The sequence below is a fragment of the Orbicella faveolata genome, unplaced genomic scaffold (genome assembly GCF_042242905.1).
Source record: "Orbicella faveolata isolate gen_17 unplaced genomic scaffold, um_ofav_v1 contig_14, whole genome shotgun sequence".
NCBI classification, from domain to species: Eukaryota; Metazoa; Cnidaria; class Anthozoa; order Scleractinia; family Merulinidae; genus Orbicella; species Orbicella faveolata.
The window spans coordinates 11264111-11280000 of record NW_028301541.1 but is presented as its reverse complement, the minus strand read 5'-3'; the positions used below and the strand labels follow the sequence as shown (position 1 = coordinate 11280000).

At 38.4% G+C, this 15890-nt stretch overlaps 1 protein-coding gene across 5 annotated transcripts in view; it reads left to right on the top strand.

Annotated features, from left to right (window-relative positions):
* Nucleotides 1-12119, top strand: part of LOC110069312 (uncharacterized) — a 16017-nt gene extending 3898 nt beyond the window's left edge. The window contains exons 1-7 of one of the 5 annotated variants that reach the window (XM_020776831.2): nucleotides 1527-1614; nucleotides 8188-9508; nucleotides 10174-10417; nucleotides 10716-10814; nucleotides 11337-11428; nucleotides 11719-11839; nucleotides 12024-12119. In XM_020776831.2, coding sequence (XP_020632490.1) covers nucleotides 8225-9508; nucleotides 10174-10417; nucleotides 10716-10814; nucleotides 11337-11428; nucleotides 11719-11838 — 1839 coding nt within the window. In that variant the 5' untranslated portion in view covers nucleotides 1527-1614; nucleotides 8188-8224 and the 3' untranslated portion in view covers nucleotide 11839; nucleotides 12024-12119. Of the gene's footprint in view, nucleotides 1-1526; nucleotides 1615-2935; nucleotides 3305-8187; nucleotides 9509-10173; nucleotides 10418-10715; nucleotides 10815-11336; nucleotides 11429-11718; nucleotides 11840-12023 lie in introns of those variants that run through there. The other 4 variants (XM_089286609.1, XM_020776829.2, XM_089286610.1 and 1 more) reach the window with 4 other exon arrangements.
* Nucleotides 12120-15890: the final 3771 nt, after the last annotated feature.

Here is a 15890-nt window from a genome sequence, read left to right as displayed (position 1 = left end):
AAGTACCATTTTTCTTAAAATTGTCGGCAAAATAACCAAAAACAGCATCTTAACCGGCTTAGTCACTTACCAGGGAAATTAGCCAACCCTATACAACTGATCTCGTTCCAAAAACATCAGCATTGCGAAAGAAGTGTCCGGAATAACACGTGCTACATGTAAAATTATTTGCTGAAAGGAAGCGTGCAGACAGGATTTCTCTTGGGTTACAGATGAGAGAAAAACAAAGGAAAAGCATCATTGTTTAAAATTTATCCAAAAAAGAAAAGTAAAATATCTACACTTTTATGAAACCACCCGAAATTGCGGTCAGGCAGTTGAATCAATTAAAATCTGAGAACAAAATCAACAATATTTCTGCCACAACAGTGAAATCATTTATCCGGAAAAATAAAAACAACAACAACAAATGTGTCAATACAAACCTGTACGAGTCACCGTTTTTCACCCCACCAAGTGATTTTCATGTTATGTTGAATCTATGAAGTAACCTGATGGACACAAAAAAAGACACAAAACGGAAATTAACCAATATTGGAAACTTGTTTTCGAAGTAAGCTCTTACCAAAGACAGAAGAAACTCCTGAAGCGACCTCGATAATACGGACTTCAGTTTTATTTTCTTAAATGTTTTCCCCGCTGCAAACCAAGCGTTACTCGCCAAGAAGTATGTATAATACAAACGATTTTTTTTTGAATGAAAGATTTCAACACAAAGCGCTCACCTGAAAAAAAAAATTATAAGGTTTAAAAATTATAAATTATAGGGTTTTGAGGAGATGGAAAGGGCCGTAGAAAGGAAAAAATTTGGTCTATCGTTAAATAAAAAAAGCGGCCATAACAGGCAAAGAAGAGTTTAAAAAGCTATAAACCTGATCCTCCAAATTCACTCAAGGTCTCGAAACTTAGAAACAGTTTAGCATGTCACAAAGGTAAAAGGCGTAACATTCACGATAAAAAAGGAAAAATTAATATATCCATATTACGCCTGCCTGCGTACCGCTGGCTAAAATGACTCGTGAGGTACTTGGCGCGCGCTTTCCATTCAATCAAGTCACGTGCGTACAAGGGTAAATGGTCACGTTATTTTCAAGGAAAGTTTCCAGAAAAACCGAAAATTGTTGAATTCCCGAAATGAAAACCATCCAGTTGGAAAGTTAGGAAATTAAGGGAAGATTATTATATGCGACTGAAATTCCGGGTTAGAATTTTTTCGAAAACTCGGGCATGCCTCGCAAGGATGTCGTGTTCTACGGAAATTCAGGAAATGCTATTCCATTCACCCTCGGAATTTCAATAAATTCAGACCGGAATTCTTGTTAGAATGGATAACGACCATAATATCCTAATTAAGGTGTTTGTCGATGTGTAAGGTTTTTACTCTTTCCTTGGAAAAACAGAATCCGTAAAACATGACAACAAATTTTGAATTAGTTTCTTTAAATTTTCAAAGCTTATTACCATCTTCCGACAAGCGGAAGATGGTACTTGTATGGATAATGCAAAGAGCCGACATTACTTTCCTCTAGGTTAGCACAACTGAGGTAAACAGACATTGAAGAACACAATGGAAAGGCAAGATGTATTTTCTGCATTGTTTGAGTCATAACAAAGGTATTTTAGTTTTAAATCAAAGTGTAACAAGGCTTAGAGCTTGAACAGAAAACACCAATTAGCTTCTGACCTTCACGTTTTCTCAATTTTATAAAGGCTTGTGTACAGAAACAATCGTTCTTTATTTGAAATTTTTTATTCATGCTCCCGCAAAGTTCAAGACCGAATACGGCCCTAGTTCTTAAGCCGAAGCCTCTTGGCCGTACTCAAGACCGAGGGCAGAATTTTTCCCTATATGGACCGCTCTAGACCGGCAAATAACGTCTTTATTTTCTTTTCTTCCTTCATTTTTCGAACAAACCCGCTTTGGTTGGAAGATTGTCAGTTTTACAAAATCCGTTGGACACCGCTTTTGTGGCGTTGTTCATATATATATTCTTTTCTGATCTTAGAAATAACAAAAGGAAATTGAAAAGCATTTTACAAGGCACAATATTTCCTGAGTTTCTACAATTCTATTATAAAACGTAACTGCAATTTTCACCATTAACGGCTATATCCAATTTTTACTTAATGTAAGTGGCGGAACCGCAACTTACCGACTTAATTTTATAACAAAAAAATTATTATTTTTTTTTAAACTTACTGATTTATTTTAGTTTGTTTTTATCAACATGACAGATTGGAATCGATAATATTAACACTTCTAAAATGAAACGTGAGAGACATTTGGTTCAGGCAAAACAAAAACGAAAAACAAGCAATTTAATATGAATCGAATAGTCTAAACTTTAAAATCCGGAAGTTTAGAAGTGAAAAGATCGAAAGTGAAACAGCAGAGTTAAATGACAGTTTCACTATCTGTTATCAAAGTTGCCGACAGCTTAAGTAATCGTTGACGTCAATACTGTCACCGGAATATTTTATTTTTATTTTCACCAAATTCATTAGCTGCTGCACGGCAATTCGGATATCTTCAAGTTTAGCGCTTATTTTGACAAATCTCTGCCAAATGTGTTTTGTCGCTGACAACGAATTTATGTTCGATTCAATTTGCCATGTTTCATCCACCGTGGAAGTTGCTACCGTTTTTAACAGTAGGGAGCTTAATTAAGCAGTGGCCGGCGACAGTTTAGCCGAGGACAACTTCCAATATAGTAATTGTCTAGGCTACGTTCACCTAGCAGCCTGAAAACTTGCTCAGACAGAATATGAAATGTCAGCGTTCAATTCCAAAGCAAAATACTTCGTCATTTTGCGTTGTTGTCTTGCAGATAACGCCTTAGAAATATACAAAGATTCATAACGCACGAGCATAGCCATTGTCCTGCTCATTAGACACCCCCAAAAGCCTTGGCACCTTCCTGTCAATAACATACTTCAGCGAGATATTAGTTAGTCCTATTAATACACTTTTTGCTACTCTTTTCTATACTTCAACTCGTGAAAACTCTATTCTTTATATACCTCCAGCCTGAAAAAGGAGTCTTGCGAGCGGAGCCTTACTCCGTATAATCCATTATCCCCCTAGGGCAATTTTGCTAGGAGGAATTTGCATTGCACTTCGTTGTTAAGATGAGTGGCACGACAAAACAGATGTTCGCAGCATGAGGAACAAAATTACTCACCACAAGAAAAACTACGCCGTGAAACAGGTCAAAAGATCTAAAATTAAAAGCAGCAACACTTCAGCATATTCCTGTAAGATTTCATGGAATTTAAGGATAGCAATCAGGAATTCTTAATAACGGTAAGTTTAAAAGGCTTTAATGAAAGTGTCGACGAAACACTGTTTGTGTTATGTTTTCATTGCTGAGAAAAGATAGGGATCAATGGAACACCGGCGAATGAAAGCTGCAAAGATCTTTCACTGCATAAAAATCTCGTGTCGCCAAATGAATCATCCCTTTTGCTGTGGCTGTTTAGAAAATACTCTGCACTCATTTTGCATAGAAACAAGGTTTTCATGTTGTTGGAACCGAAATAGAAGAAAGCATAGCCACACAAAATCCTCCATAAGCAAAAGAACTGGCATTATTGTTTCAAGATTCTCGCAACCCATGTCTATGAATTTCAGAAGAGATAGACAATGGATGTTATGTTTGTGGTATTAAACAATTCAGTCTTGTAAGGAAAAATGTGCAACCTTTTAGCTCCTTGATACATACATACATTTACATACATACATTTTATTTTTGTTTTCAAATTTGTGTCTAATATTGTTTTTTTTCTCAACTTTTAAAACAACTTTGCTAAAGGATCCAGGTACTACGTAATTGTAAAACTAATGCGTTACCCTCATAAGGTATGTATCATCTTCGTATTCTTGGCATGGATATGTCGAAAACGTTTTGAAATTTGGGAAATGTTGACGGAAAAAATGCTTTATTACACCTAGTACATCTTTTCACATGCCAGGAAGATGAAAGAAATCTTGAACGTTTTGCCGCTTATAAAGATGGCTACAAATAGTATTCTAACCGCGAGATAAGGGTGCAGATTTTTAAAAGAAAATAATTCCGAAAACCCGGGAAGCTTAAAATTAATTTTTATATTCAAGTACCATGACGTTAAGCAGATCCTTCTTCGTTTTAAGAATTTTCATTTTAGTGTCCGACAAGTGCCTGACAGTAACACCGAGTGTATTTTTTCATCTGTTGTCTTGTTTTTCGTCGTCCTCATTAAATTATATGTAGCTTTCGTATTCATAGATTTATTCGTATGATGGCTGCTGTCAAGATAGCAAGCAAATTAAGCATAACAATGATTTTTCATTTTCCCCTAAATTATATATTGGTCGTAAATCTGTAAATTGTCGATGCATTTCAGGTGGTCAGCTTTGAAAAAATATCAGGATGTAAAATTCATTTTGAAACAACGATTACGATTAAACATCGATCGTTGATAGACACATATTTCGTAGTATTTAATTTTGAACATGGCTTTCTTAGCCGTGGAATATCCGCAACGTTTGCTTTTGAAGAAAACTGCTATTAACAATATTAAAAATTACAGATTTCAGGGTCAGTATATCCCACATGACCAACACGCTTCCGTGTCGATTTACGGACAGTGTTTAAAACGAAACTCCAGCAAGGTGTTTATTTACATTTCTACGTTATTGAAATGTACAGAACTTATCGATATTGGTAGATTCTTATTTTTTCGCAGAAAATCTCACTCTTAGTTTTACTGGAAGTTTGTTATGAGGTGATGAGAACGCTGGTGGGGCTATTATTTCACACATGTTGTACATTGTTACCTATTGTTACCTACCTGAACATCCCATTACTGCAGACACGTTTTACTTATTAAAGCGCAGTTTTAACTCGTTCGGAACTTGTTTGGTAACCTTTATATTACAAAGGCAGTTTCATTTGCTGTGTGTTTATGTTTCGCAATATTATCTTCTACAATCATCCGACTTAAAAATTTCTACAACATTGAAAGGAACATAGCTTATTGATATTGTTTATTTTCCCTAACAAAATAGAACCGAATGAGTTCGATTGGTTCGACTGAGTCGCTTGCGCTCCATCCCTATAAATGGCCGCTTGGATGCGTTCGAACCTTCGATCGGATCGTGTAAAGTATCCATAACTGAAATACGACGTCTACGAGTTTCCGCCTTCTTGAGCGCCATCTTCGCACGCATTGCAAAAAAGAGCACGATCTCTTTCTTTTTTTCTAACAATTTCCCAAGGCAAAACCCTAGACTATTCACTGAGCAAACACTTCACGCTTGTGTCAGTCACTTTAGTCGCTTTTATTGTAGTTTAATTCATGTGACAACCAAAAGACAGCCTGATGACAGCTGTGATCTAGAAATAATTACTAGACAGAATCGTATTTCCTCATAACTTGTTTAAAATCAATATTTTGCCATGGAATCTTTTCTAAATAAAATTAAAGGTCTAAGAGATCTAAATGAAAATACACAAACATATTTGTTATTGTAGTCAAGCGTCCAACACGCTACATGTGCTTTAATAATCGATGCAAGAAATGTACAATTCAAACGATAGAGTACGGTGATAAACGATAAAAGCGAAGAAAGCGATAAAAAGCGTGCGTTTGGTACAAACAAAATAAATTACAAGTTATGAAGAACGAATACAATATTGAAAAGAAACAGAAATAACGAGCCAAAGGTAGACGATATTTACAAACGTTGTATGACTAAGACTGCTATAAAGGAAACTGGGACAAGATGACTGTAACGTCGCGATGGAAATGCACAAATAGACCAGAAAAACTCATACAAAAAGGGACTGAAACAGAACGAAATTATGCGAAAAAACCTAACAGAATATTGATTACGTGAAAACGAGGTAATCAAAAAGAATGCCAGGATGACGGAAAGAATGCGCATACAAACGAAAAAAAATAACAAAAGAATTAAATGCGGCCATGCGACGGCAACATTTGTCCTTACAACAATTATCAATTTTGGAGTATACTAATGAATCATTAAAATACTAAAAGGAAGCAAAAAATCTTATCACCAGGGTTTAATACTGATGAAACCTTATCATTATTTCTTTTTTCCTTTTTGGTTGATTTAAATATCGTTTTATCTTCAGAAATATCTTAATCCGTTAAGTGATTGTTTTTTTCACGACAGCTGTAAAATTTATTGCACGCTCATTGGCTAATTCTTATCGTCAATAAGAGTACTTAATATATCTCTCATTCTCGTCCCTAGAGGCTGCGCTCCTTTTGGTCAGCACCAAGAAACGCGACCTCTGGGAAGGTCCAACACCAGAAGTCCGCAATTCATGGACTTCCCGTCACTTTGCGCATGCTCAAAGTCAACTCTGACAAATTTGATTGGCTGAGAATACGAAACGATTACTCTGCGCATGCTCAGAAAATTGCACCTTCCCAGAGGTCGCGATTCTTGGTGCTGACCAAAAGGAGCGCTTCCTCTGGGGACGAGATGTATATCTCTCAGTTACTACGCGCGCTGTGACTGGTCAATTTAGCGGACCCTACTCTACTATACGGCCCGCTAAAATTTAAAGCTGTTTTTGTTGCCAAAATGTTTCGTGGTTTATCACCAAGAGCTCTTAAATTTTGTAGCAAGTAAAAGTTTAAAACTTTCTTAAACGTTAAATTGTATATTAAATGTGCTAACGACTTAATGATTTCAAATTGACTCGTTTTGCTTTCGATGTGCATCAGAAATTTGAAGCCGTTCCGTGTAAAAAGAAATCGTTCCCGAATCCGTCAGACACATAGAAGAGATATATTACTAACCTTGTCTTTTCGGCCCGTACTGTAAGTTACGGATCCTTGTTTTTTCCCCGTCGTTTTATGGCCCGCGCGCTTCACGCTTGGGCCATAAATCGAAAGGGAAAAAACTCGGTCCGTAACTTACAGTACGGACCGTCGAACTCGGTTAATAATGTTAGTAAGAGGTAAAGAAGTTTGGAAGACGCCATCACGTGCGGTTCTTGAAAATTTTGCCAAACTTCTAACGCTGTGTTTAGTGTTGTCAGTACCCGATATAAAAGAAAAATTGTAACTAAATTATCAAAATCGTTTAAGATGACTTTTAATGCAGAATTGATGCAACTGTAACGTGGAACTCGTATTTTCTCATGTTCAAAGTACTGGTTTGGTTCGAGTGGACTGAACTCGGTAATAGTTCAGCCCGTTGCCAAAGATTTCCAAATAGAATAAAAGTTAGTTATAGTTAATTCTGTCTTTTAACTTGAGCTACTGGACGCAGTTTGAAGCTTATATCGTTGTGCGTTTCGAAATTTCATACATGCTTCTTCGCCCTGGAACAGGTATAAATTTCCCAACAACTTGACAATCGTTTTAGAAAGGACAATCGGTTGTTTACTTAGTGGCCTTAATGATCCCTGATGAATTCTCACAAATGTGCTCTTTCTGTGCCCCAGAATCTAAGAAACTGTGCATGTTTCGGATAAGCTATAAACAAAAAACGATTCTTTATACGACCTCGATTTTTCGTCATTCCAAATACTATGCAGACTGCTATAGATGAATATTCATTTTGGTGATGGTCACACATCTCGTTTATTTATTTTGATTCCATTGTTGCATAATAAATGTATAAAATTTTAAGCCTGACTGGAAAATGCTTCGATACCAGCGCCTTGAAAAGAAATAACCCCTGTACACACTGATGCTGTACTGGCCAAGATCCGACAGGACAAAAAAATTGCCAGGAATAAAAGAAACATATAGGAATGTCGCAGGGGAAAAGAAGCTGAAAGGAAACACTTATGTGCGTGTAGTTCGTTTGACATTTTCTTCCTTTGGAGACCGGTTTATAGGGTTCGATGAACTTCAAACGTTCCGACAATCTCTTTTCGAAGCCAATTAACCATCGTGGTATGGCTAAATTCAAATCAGTAATTTTTATTTAAGAAAAGGCAAAAAGCCCCTTAGGGTCTTTTTTGACTAGACTAATATTATTATCTGTTGCTAGTATGGAAATTTGTTCAAGTTGTTGACTTTTGGTAGAAGGACCTATTGAATTTCACTACATGTTTTATTTCTTTCAACGATGACTCTATACTACTGAAAGATACAATTCAAGAATTATGTAGATGTTTACAATCCTGCAAACCAAGTTTCTGTTTCACATTTTTCCTATAGGCTAGCTTTACTAACGAACAGTAGAAGATCTCAGCAAATGGAAGGAATTAACAAGGGAGTCGAATTCTTGCGCATGTGCTGGCGATATGACTACACTACATCCGCTGGCCGTCGAGTGCAGTCCCTGAAAATCATTTGCGTGGCAATGATAGCCGTGGTCGGGCTATTGATTTTCGTTGTCGAAGATGTCCAAAAGGCGAAGGAAAATATCGTTAGAGCCAACAACTTGGAGACTGAACTCAGAGCAAGTCTTCTAGTGGCATCGTTGATCCATCACCTGCAAATTGAGCGAGGCCTTACGGTGCTATGTTTGGGCTCCAAAGGAAAAGAAGACGAAGAAAATGTTTGTGAAAAATTGAAAAATGCTCGTCTGGCAACTGACAAAGCTCTGTGGGAAACGGAGTGGCCTTTTGATACAGAAATTCGAAAGGAATTTCTTCTTAGCCCTGAACGTCTTCAGACCCATTTGAACAACCACAGGGATAAAGTTGGAGAAAAATGTAAAAGCGGCACGCCCGAGGAACAAATTTCTTTTTACACTTTACCAATCGACTTGATGCTGGATTGGTTTTTCGAAGCGACTAAGAGCGATTCGATGGATATTTATGTGGACTTAGTTGGTTACTACATGTTCCTCGCCGGTAAAGATAAAATCGGAATAGAGCGAGCGCTGGGAGGGTCTTTCTTCGCAAAAGGACATTTTAACAGCACGAGCCACCTAGTGTGGTTTGGTAATCAGAGCGCTCTGGGAAAAGAGTTCTTAGAGTCAAGTGGAAAACTAATGCCTGTGATCAAGGAAAGCTTAAAGGAAGAACTTAACACAACGGTGCAGCAAACGATCGAGAAAAAGCGAGAAGTAATTTTCGCAAACGAACCTGGCGAGGCATCGGTAACAAACGGAGAGAAATGGTTTGACATCATGACCATATATCTTGACAACCTGTTTGATGTTCAAAAAAATGCAGGAAAATTCCTTCGAGTTCAGCTGGAAAACCAAAAGGATAAGAACAAATCAGATTTAGCCAAAAGCCTGGCATTTCTTATGTTCACTCTCCTTTTGGTGCCCTTCCTTGTTATTTCCGTTTATCGCATGACGGGTACAATACAAAACTACGCTTTCAGGCTCGGAAAGACTACTTTAGAATTGCAAGAAGAGAAAAGGCGAGCCGACACCCTGCTTTACCAAATGTTCCCTCATTCAGTTGCCGAGATGCTGAAGAAAAAGCAGCAGGTTCCAGCTGAGTATTTCACGAGTGTCACGATTTTTTTCAGCGACATCGTAAACTTCACAGAGATGTGTAGTGTGATGACACCTTTACAGGTGAGGACGAGTATATTTTTATTTCTATATGAAAAAAGGCCACATATGAGCCAAGTGGCTCACCAGGCCGAGGCTTTTCCCAGTTTCTGTAGCATGAAGCGACTATGTATTTCTACTCCCCCCTGGATGGGATGCTAGTCAATAGCAGGGTTAACCCCAGCATTTAATTTGCCGGTACTCATTTATACACCTGGGTGGAGAGACGCACTGTGTTGCCCAAGAACACAAAAAGATGTCCCTGGCCCGGGCTCAAACGCGGACCGCTCGACCCGGAGACGAGTGCACTAACCATGAGGCAACTGAACCTCCTTATTTGTATACCTAAAGATAGCTTTTTGGTGCCCGCCTCTGCGGTTCATCGGTCTATAAATATACAAAAAGGCAGGTATTGGGCATTACAACTGATTGTCTAATTACGGATTTGGGTGCGGTCAGACGTATAACGTTTATGCCCAAGAGGTTACGTCGTAGGGTTAAATAATGCATTTCCAAATACCAAGCTACCTGAGATATCATCAGATGGACAGAAACCGAGAGATCCTAAAGCTGTGTTGTCTTGAACAAACTATCTAAATTTATCTGTGTTCATCTAAACTCAAGAAAGTATTTCATTGGCTTGTCATTCTTTGATAACAAAACATCGCCGCAGTATTGTGTTTGTTTAGGTGACAGCCATGTTGGACGCGGTGTATGGTACGTTTGATGAACTGATCAACCGGTATGATGTGTACAAAGTGGAGACGATTGGTGATGCATACATGGTGGTATCAGGTCTTCCTGAAAGGAATGGAACCAAGCACGCTGATCAAATAGCTCGCATGGCGCTTGACTTGCTTAAAGCGGTGGATGAACTGAAACTGCCTCAGTTTTACACGGGACAGTTATCAGTCCGGATCGGTATAAATACCGGTAAGTCATGGCCTAAGGTATGGCAAGTATTGTTAATATATGCCAGTGAGAGGACGCATCTTTCATTTGCATTACATCTTGTCACGTTTCATAGTATACTTTCCTTTCAAACCAGTTGTTTGTTCCTTGGAGGTCCGCAAATCTATGTTGCAACATTGGATTTTTGATTGACGATTTGCAGTGTAAAAAGAAAAAAAAAAATTAATTAAAAAAATTTAAAAGATGTATTTCTGCTGTAGATCTGGTTGCAAAGTAACTTTTATTTTTCTTTGGTTTGGTCTTGTTGAATTCATTTTAGGACCATGTGTTGCTGGTGTAGTTGGCAACAAAATGCCGCGATATTGTTTGTTTGGAGATACAGTTAACACTGCATCAAGGATGCAAACATCTGGTGAACGTAAGTAACTGACTTTAAATAGAGAAAACTAAAACAACTTAAGGAGGTCAAAAGTTCTACGATGTTTGTCGTTATTGTTCATCTCTTTAAGTAGCTTAGTTGAGTCCAAGAATTCTAATTCTCCCAGTTTCGAAATGCAGGTTAGAGGGAAATGTCGAGGCAGGACATTACATTGGGAGCAATACAACTGCGATGGTCTCATCTTCATTTCATTTGTATTTCCGCAGTTCACAATGTTCATTCCATGTTTTATTCTTTTCACGGGTTAACGCAGAGGCTACAGAGGCTATGGGTTCGAATCAAGTTGAAGCTCCAAATGTTTTTTCGGGGGCTTTATAATTCGGGGCTTTATAATTCTTTAAATTGCAATACAAATGGTACGGTTATATTTTCATTTCAAGACGTTAAATCATATCGGAACGTGCTTTTTCCCCTTTGCTGTTGATTTACGAGTGCGATTTGAGAGAAGACGTTATGTATGAATTATTTAGAATCATAAACCTTAGTTTCGTTTTCCTTCAGCTCAGAAAATCCAAATTACTGAATGTACTAAAGCCATTTTGGATGAGATTGGGGGCTACGAAACCGACTTCAGGGGATATTTGGACGTGAAGGTAAGTTTTTCTGACTCATTTCTTTGTTAGCAAGCAGACCGTTAAACAGATTTCTTTTTTGTATATGACATGTTCAAAAACAAAATAGAACAAAGGAACTGCAATTGAATACAACGACACGGACAACAAGTTACGTATGCACTGGATACGGGTAATTAATTCCCTGTAAATTGATTTCATATAAAAAATAGGAAACCTTGAGGTTTGATATCTTCAAGAAATGTTCGTTTTGTTCACAGAGTAAGAGTAATTCTCGAACTGAAAGGACTCGTAATTCGTCTTTAATTTAGAAATCTGTTGAGCAAGGCTCCTGGCTTGTGCCACATCACAGAGCCAGGGAAAGATTCGAGTCCATTGCACATGTTGGGGTCTTCTGTGTCCCACATCAAGGAGGAGAGATTAGAAATTAAGGTAAATACCGTGCATAGGAAAAGGAAAAATATAATATCAACTAGAACCTCTAATCATCCAAAGCTGGGAATGATTGCTCACCCATTGCTAAAGACAACGAGCAATTAGCTCAGTTAAGGTTAAAGAAATTTTGTGTTTCCGTTCATTTGAAGTAGTTTTATTTCTGAAATATTTCCTTTTACAGGGCAAAGGCAGAATGCTTGCGTACTGGCTGACGGGATTTATGGAACCTTTGACTGGAAATAAAGAGCATTCCGTAATACAGACGATGTGAAACCCGCCTTAAGTTTTAAGTTTTCTCATCTCATGACTCGTGTGCCTTGCTTAAGAGTTACATTGTTGGTTTGATAAACATGTTAGCATGGGGTCCACTGCAGGGGCCCGGTACAAATAATCCTTAGGGGTGGTAGTTGTAAGTCAATTATGCAGAAACAAAAATAGCATGCCCTTCCCAGTTAAGTATTTCTTTTATTTAGTACTCAGTGCCGACCGCGCTTTTGTTTTCTATTTTGTGTTTCACGCATTAACGGCGCCAATTCAAAATGTTACTCTATTTTGTGGAGCTACTTATTCCGTAAAGAAACAAGGCGTGTGCAGCTTCATTTTGAAGAAAAGTTGATACATTCTTGCAATTAAAGGACGACTAAGTCGTTCTTGGGCTGAAATTCGATCAATTTGCAAGGCGAGTCGAATGTTGGGGGATTACCGTAAACCCCAGTGGATAAGCCGCACTCCCAGATAAGCCGCACCCCGAGTTTGGCAACTCAAATCGCGGAAAAAAAGTTTTTGGAAAAAAATCAAAATAATTGACAAGTGAAATTTTGTACATTTACATGTACATTTCTTGATTTATTGAATGTAAAACCGCGTAAACCAGCGTAAACTTACAAAAATGGAAAGCAGAGAAGACTTTAAACTGAAACCCTTACCAACAATTTTAGTTCTACAATAGTAGGCTGTTCACAGCCTCTCTATTTACGCACCGAAACAACAAGCGAGCGAAGCGAGCGCGAAGCACGCGGGGGTGGGGGTGGGGGGGGGGGGGGGTTTGCGAGCGACGCGAGCAAGAAGAATAGAGAGACTGTAGACATCTTTGGAAAAAAGAGGACTTAATAGGCTCTTCCCCCTATTAACACCTTGTTACTAACAGTTCTACCCCGTGACCAACTAATTAAATCGGACCAATTAAATTTGCGCGGTAGATTGCTTGATGAATAGAAGTATCAGTTGCTAACAACAACAGGTACGTGTATTCGGGTGTCAAGAATGTCGTCTCAGATGATTTCTTCAACTCCAAAAACAAGCTGCTTAAAGGCTGAGATAGCCGAAATCAAGCGGTCCGTCCGATTTTTGTACGATATGCGCTTGTTCTTTTACTATTCGCTTGGGGAATCTTGGCAAGACACCTTACATATCTGCGTAAAATTTATTCCGAAGTTGTTACAAGGTGTGGCACCCGTCAACTACAATGAGAGTGACACAATTGTTTGGCGGAGAATCTTCGCTCTATAAGATGTTTTGGAATTTTGCATTCAAAATAGTTTATCCGCTGTTTTCCGAAAACAAGCTTGTATTTCGCTTCTTCAATTGGCAGAAGCACCTCGTCCTTTGTTGACAAAACGATGGTAGGAAGCCTAAGCTCTTTCATCTCTTTTATTTGATCTTTCCTGAAGCTTTTGAGTGGCGAAATATAAGAACAACAGCATTCGCACCATTTGCATTTCTTTTGCCATTGCGCAGAGTTGATACATCAAACTTTCCTCAAAGCCTTTCGGCAAAATTGCAACAACGTCTTTCGACTGAAGAAGATCAGTGAACAGTAGCCTCTTTCTGTTCACCTTTGAGCGAAGAAACGATGAAATTTCTCTTAACAGGATTCCATTTTTAAAATAACCGCTCCATTACGAATCACGGCACATGTCAGTGATGACAACTGCTGCAAGCCGCAAAACGCGCCTGGATGCAATCATAATCAGCTGCTGTCAAGGTGATGACACTTTTGTCGCCTTTCAACCAATGAGAATTTTCCGTTTCTGGAGAAACGGAAAATTCACTTTTTTCCAAAGATGTCTACAGCCCCTCTATTTATCTCGGTCCCCACCCCCTACCCAGCTAAGTCTTCCGTTTTGCGCTGGCGTCTAGTTCTCTTTACGATTCTATCCGCGCGTTTAGAACGATCGAATAAAAATACGAGAAAATAGAGGGCCGTGAACAGTCTACCACAATAGTATGGACATGATATCTACCAACTTTGGCATATGTTTGATCTTTCTCTGGTATTTTCAAACCAGTATTGATTCGTTCCTGTCAGTTTTTCAATAGAATTTTACATACAATAACAAGAACGCTTTCGTTCGTTGGTTTGTAGCTTAGTAGCCAGGCATTTCACCGAGAGAAGGAGTAATGGACACAAGTAGCTTTCGAAGCTTTAAAGCTGGTGCTTTTTGTTGTACCTGATAATTTTATTTAATGTAATTGCTATGCGTGACCGAGCATGACATAAAAGCTTTTGCGTTATAATTAATTACAACTAGTAGTAATCAAAGATTATGAGTTCGTTCGACGTCGTCACTTTAAATTTATTATATAAACACGAATGTTTTACTGGAAAATACACCACTCGTAAAACTCATACGAAACCACATCCGGGACTCGAGTGGCGCATTTTCCATATCCTCACTAGTAAAGATATCGATGATTTCACTGATATCAAGTTTGTCTCTTCAATTGTACTCAAATTCGTTGATGTGTCATCGAAACATCTTCGGGTCCTCCTCGAAAGTCCTCGGCAATCGTCGGCAATCTTCGCTAATCTTCGGACATTTTCAGAAAATATTCGGCAACGTTCGTGTGACCTTCGGACAAGTTTTGGAGAATCTTCGGAAATCTTCGGAAATGGATCGGAAATCTTCGGAAAATCGTCAAAAACGCCGTCATCGGTATGTCTATGTAATAAAAAGAACATTACACGTTAGCTCGAAGATATGAATTTTATGTTATCGTGGCAAGAACAATATTGCTCTCGCCACTCGAATATAAAATTCATATCTTCTCGCCACCGTGTAATATCCTCTATATATTATACCTTAGCTGATTCCACTAATTGACTTTCAAACTCTCTCTATTGCTAAAATCAGCATTTTTCATCAACAACCAAGGTTTTACAGACAGATATGTCATAGTGTCAAGTCCAAGTCAATGGAGAGGTCCCTGTAAAAACAACGATTTGTTGATACGTTGGGTGACGGCGGCAGTCTCCGTAGACTCATAAAAATGTTTACATTATTTCGTGCTAAATGTTTTCACATTATTGATTATTAAATCAGTAAGACAGTTGACATAGAACCTGGAATGCCACAACAAAAGGTGTGGATTGTAGCGTATTAATCTTTCGCCAGATCGCGCTGTTTTTTGAAAACCAACAAGAGAAAATTATTCTTTATTACAGGCAATGAATCACTCATTTAAGATAAATTTACGTCTATGCTCAACACAAGCCATAGTTAATAGAGGAAAATGGTCAAGAAGACCGGTTAACGTCAAAGAAGCAAATAAAAAGGCTAAGATTTATGTGGGCCCTTGACACTGCACATCGTTTGTTTTATGCTCATTGACCATGATGAGCCATTGGCAGACAACAATTGAATCGCCGAATACAGCAGAGAAGTACAAGACGCCGAATGCGGGGGAATATCATTACTCAAAGGAGACCTATGGCCAACTCGTGGATTAAGTAATCTAGAGATGAAACATGTTGGTGAACTTGCAATTATTGGTGTATTATTAAAGGCTGTTGAAACAAGCCGGGTTCATACCACGCAAGGTCGCACTTATCTCACAAAGCCTAGGCTTTTTTCGTTGGCTTTTGTTGCACACATATTACAACCACATACGTTCAGAATAACTAGGGTGGCAAAATTGCAGCTGAACATGGAGTGGTAAAGGCTAAGGGTTCTTGGGTCACAGAGGACACTCCTACCAAAAAAATTCATACATGTAGAGTACTCTTTGTCTGCCCGCTGGGAAAATTTGCGTGTATTCAAGTCGTACG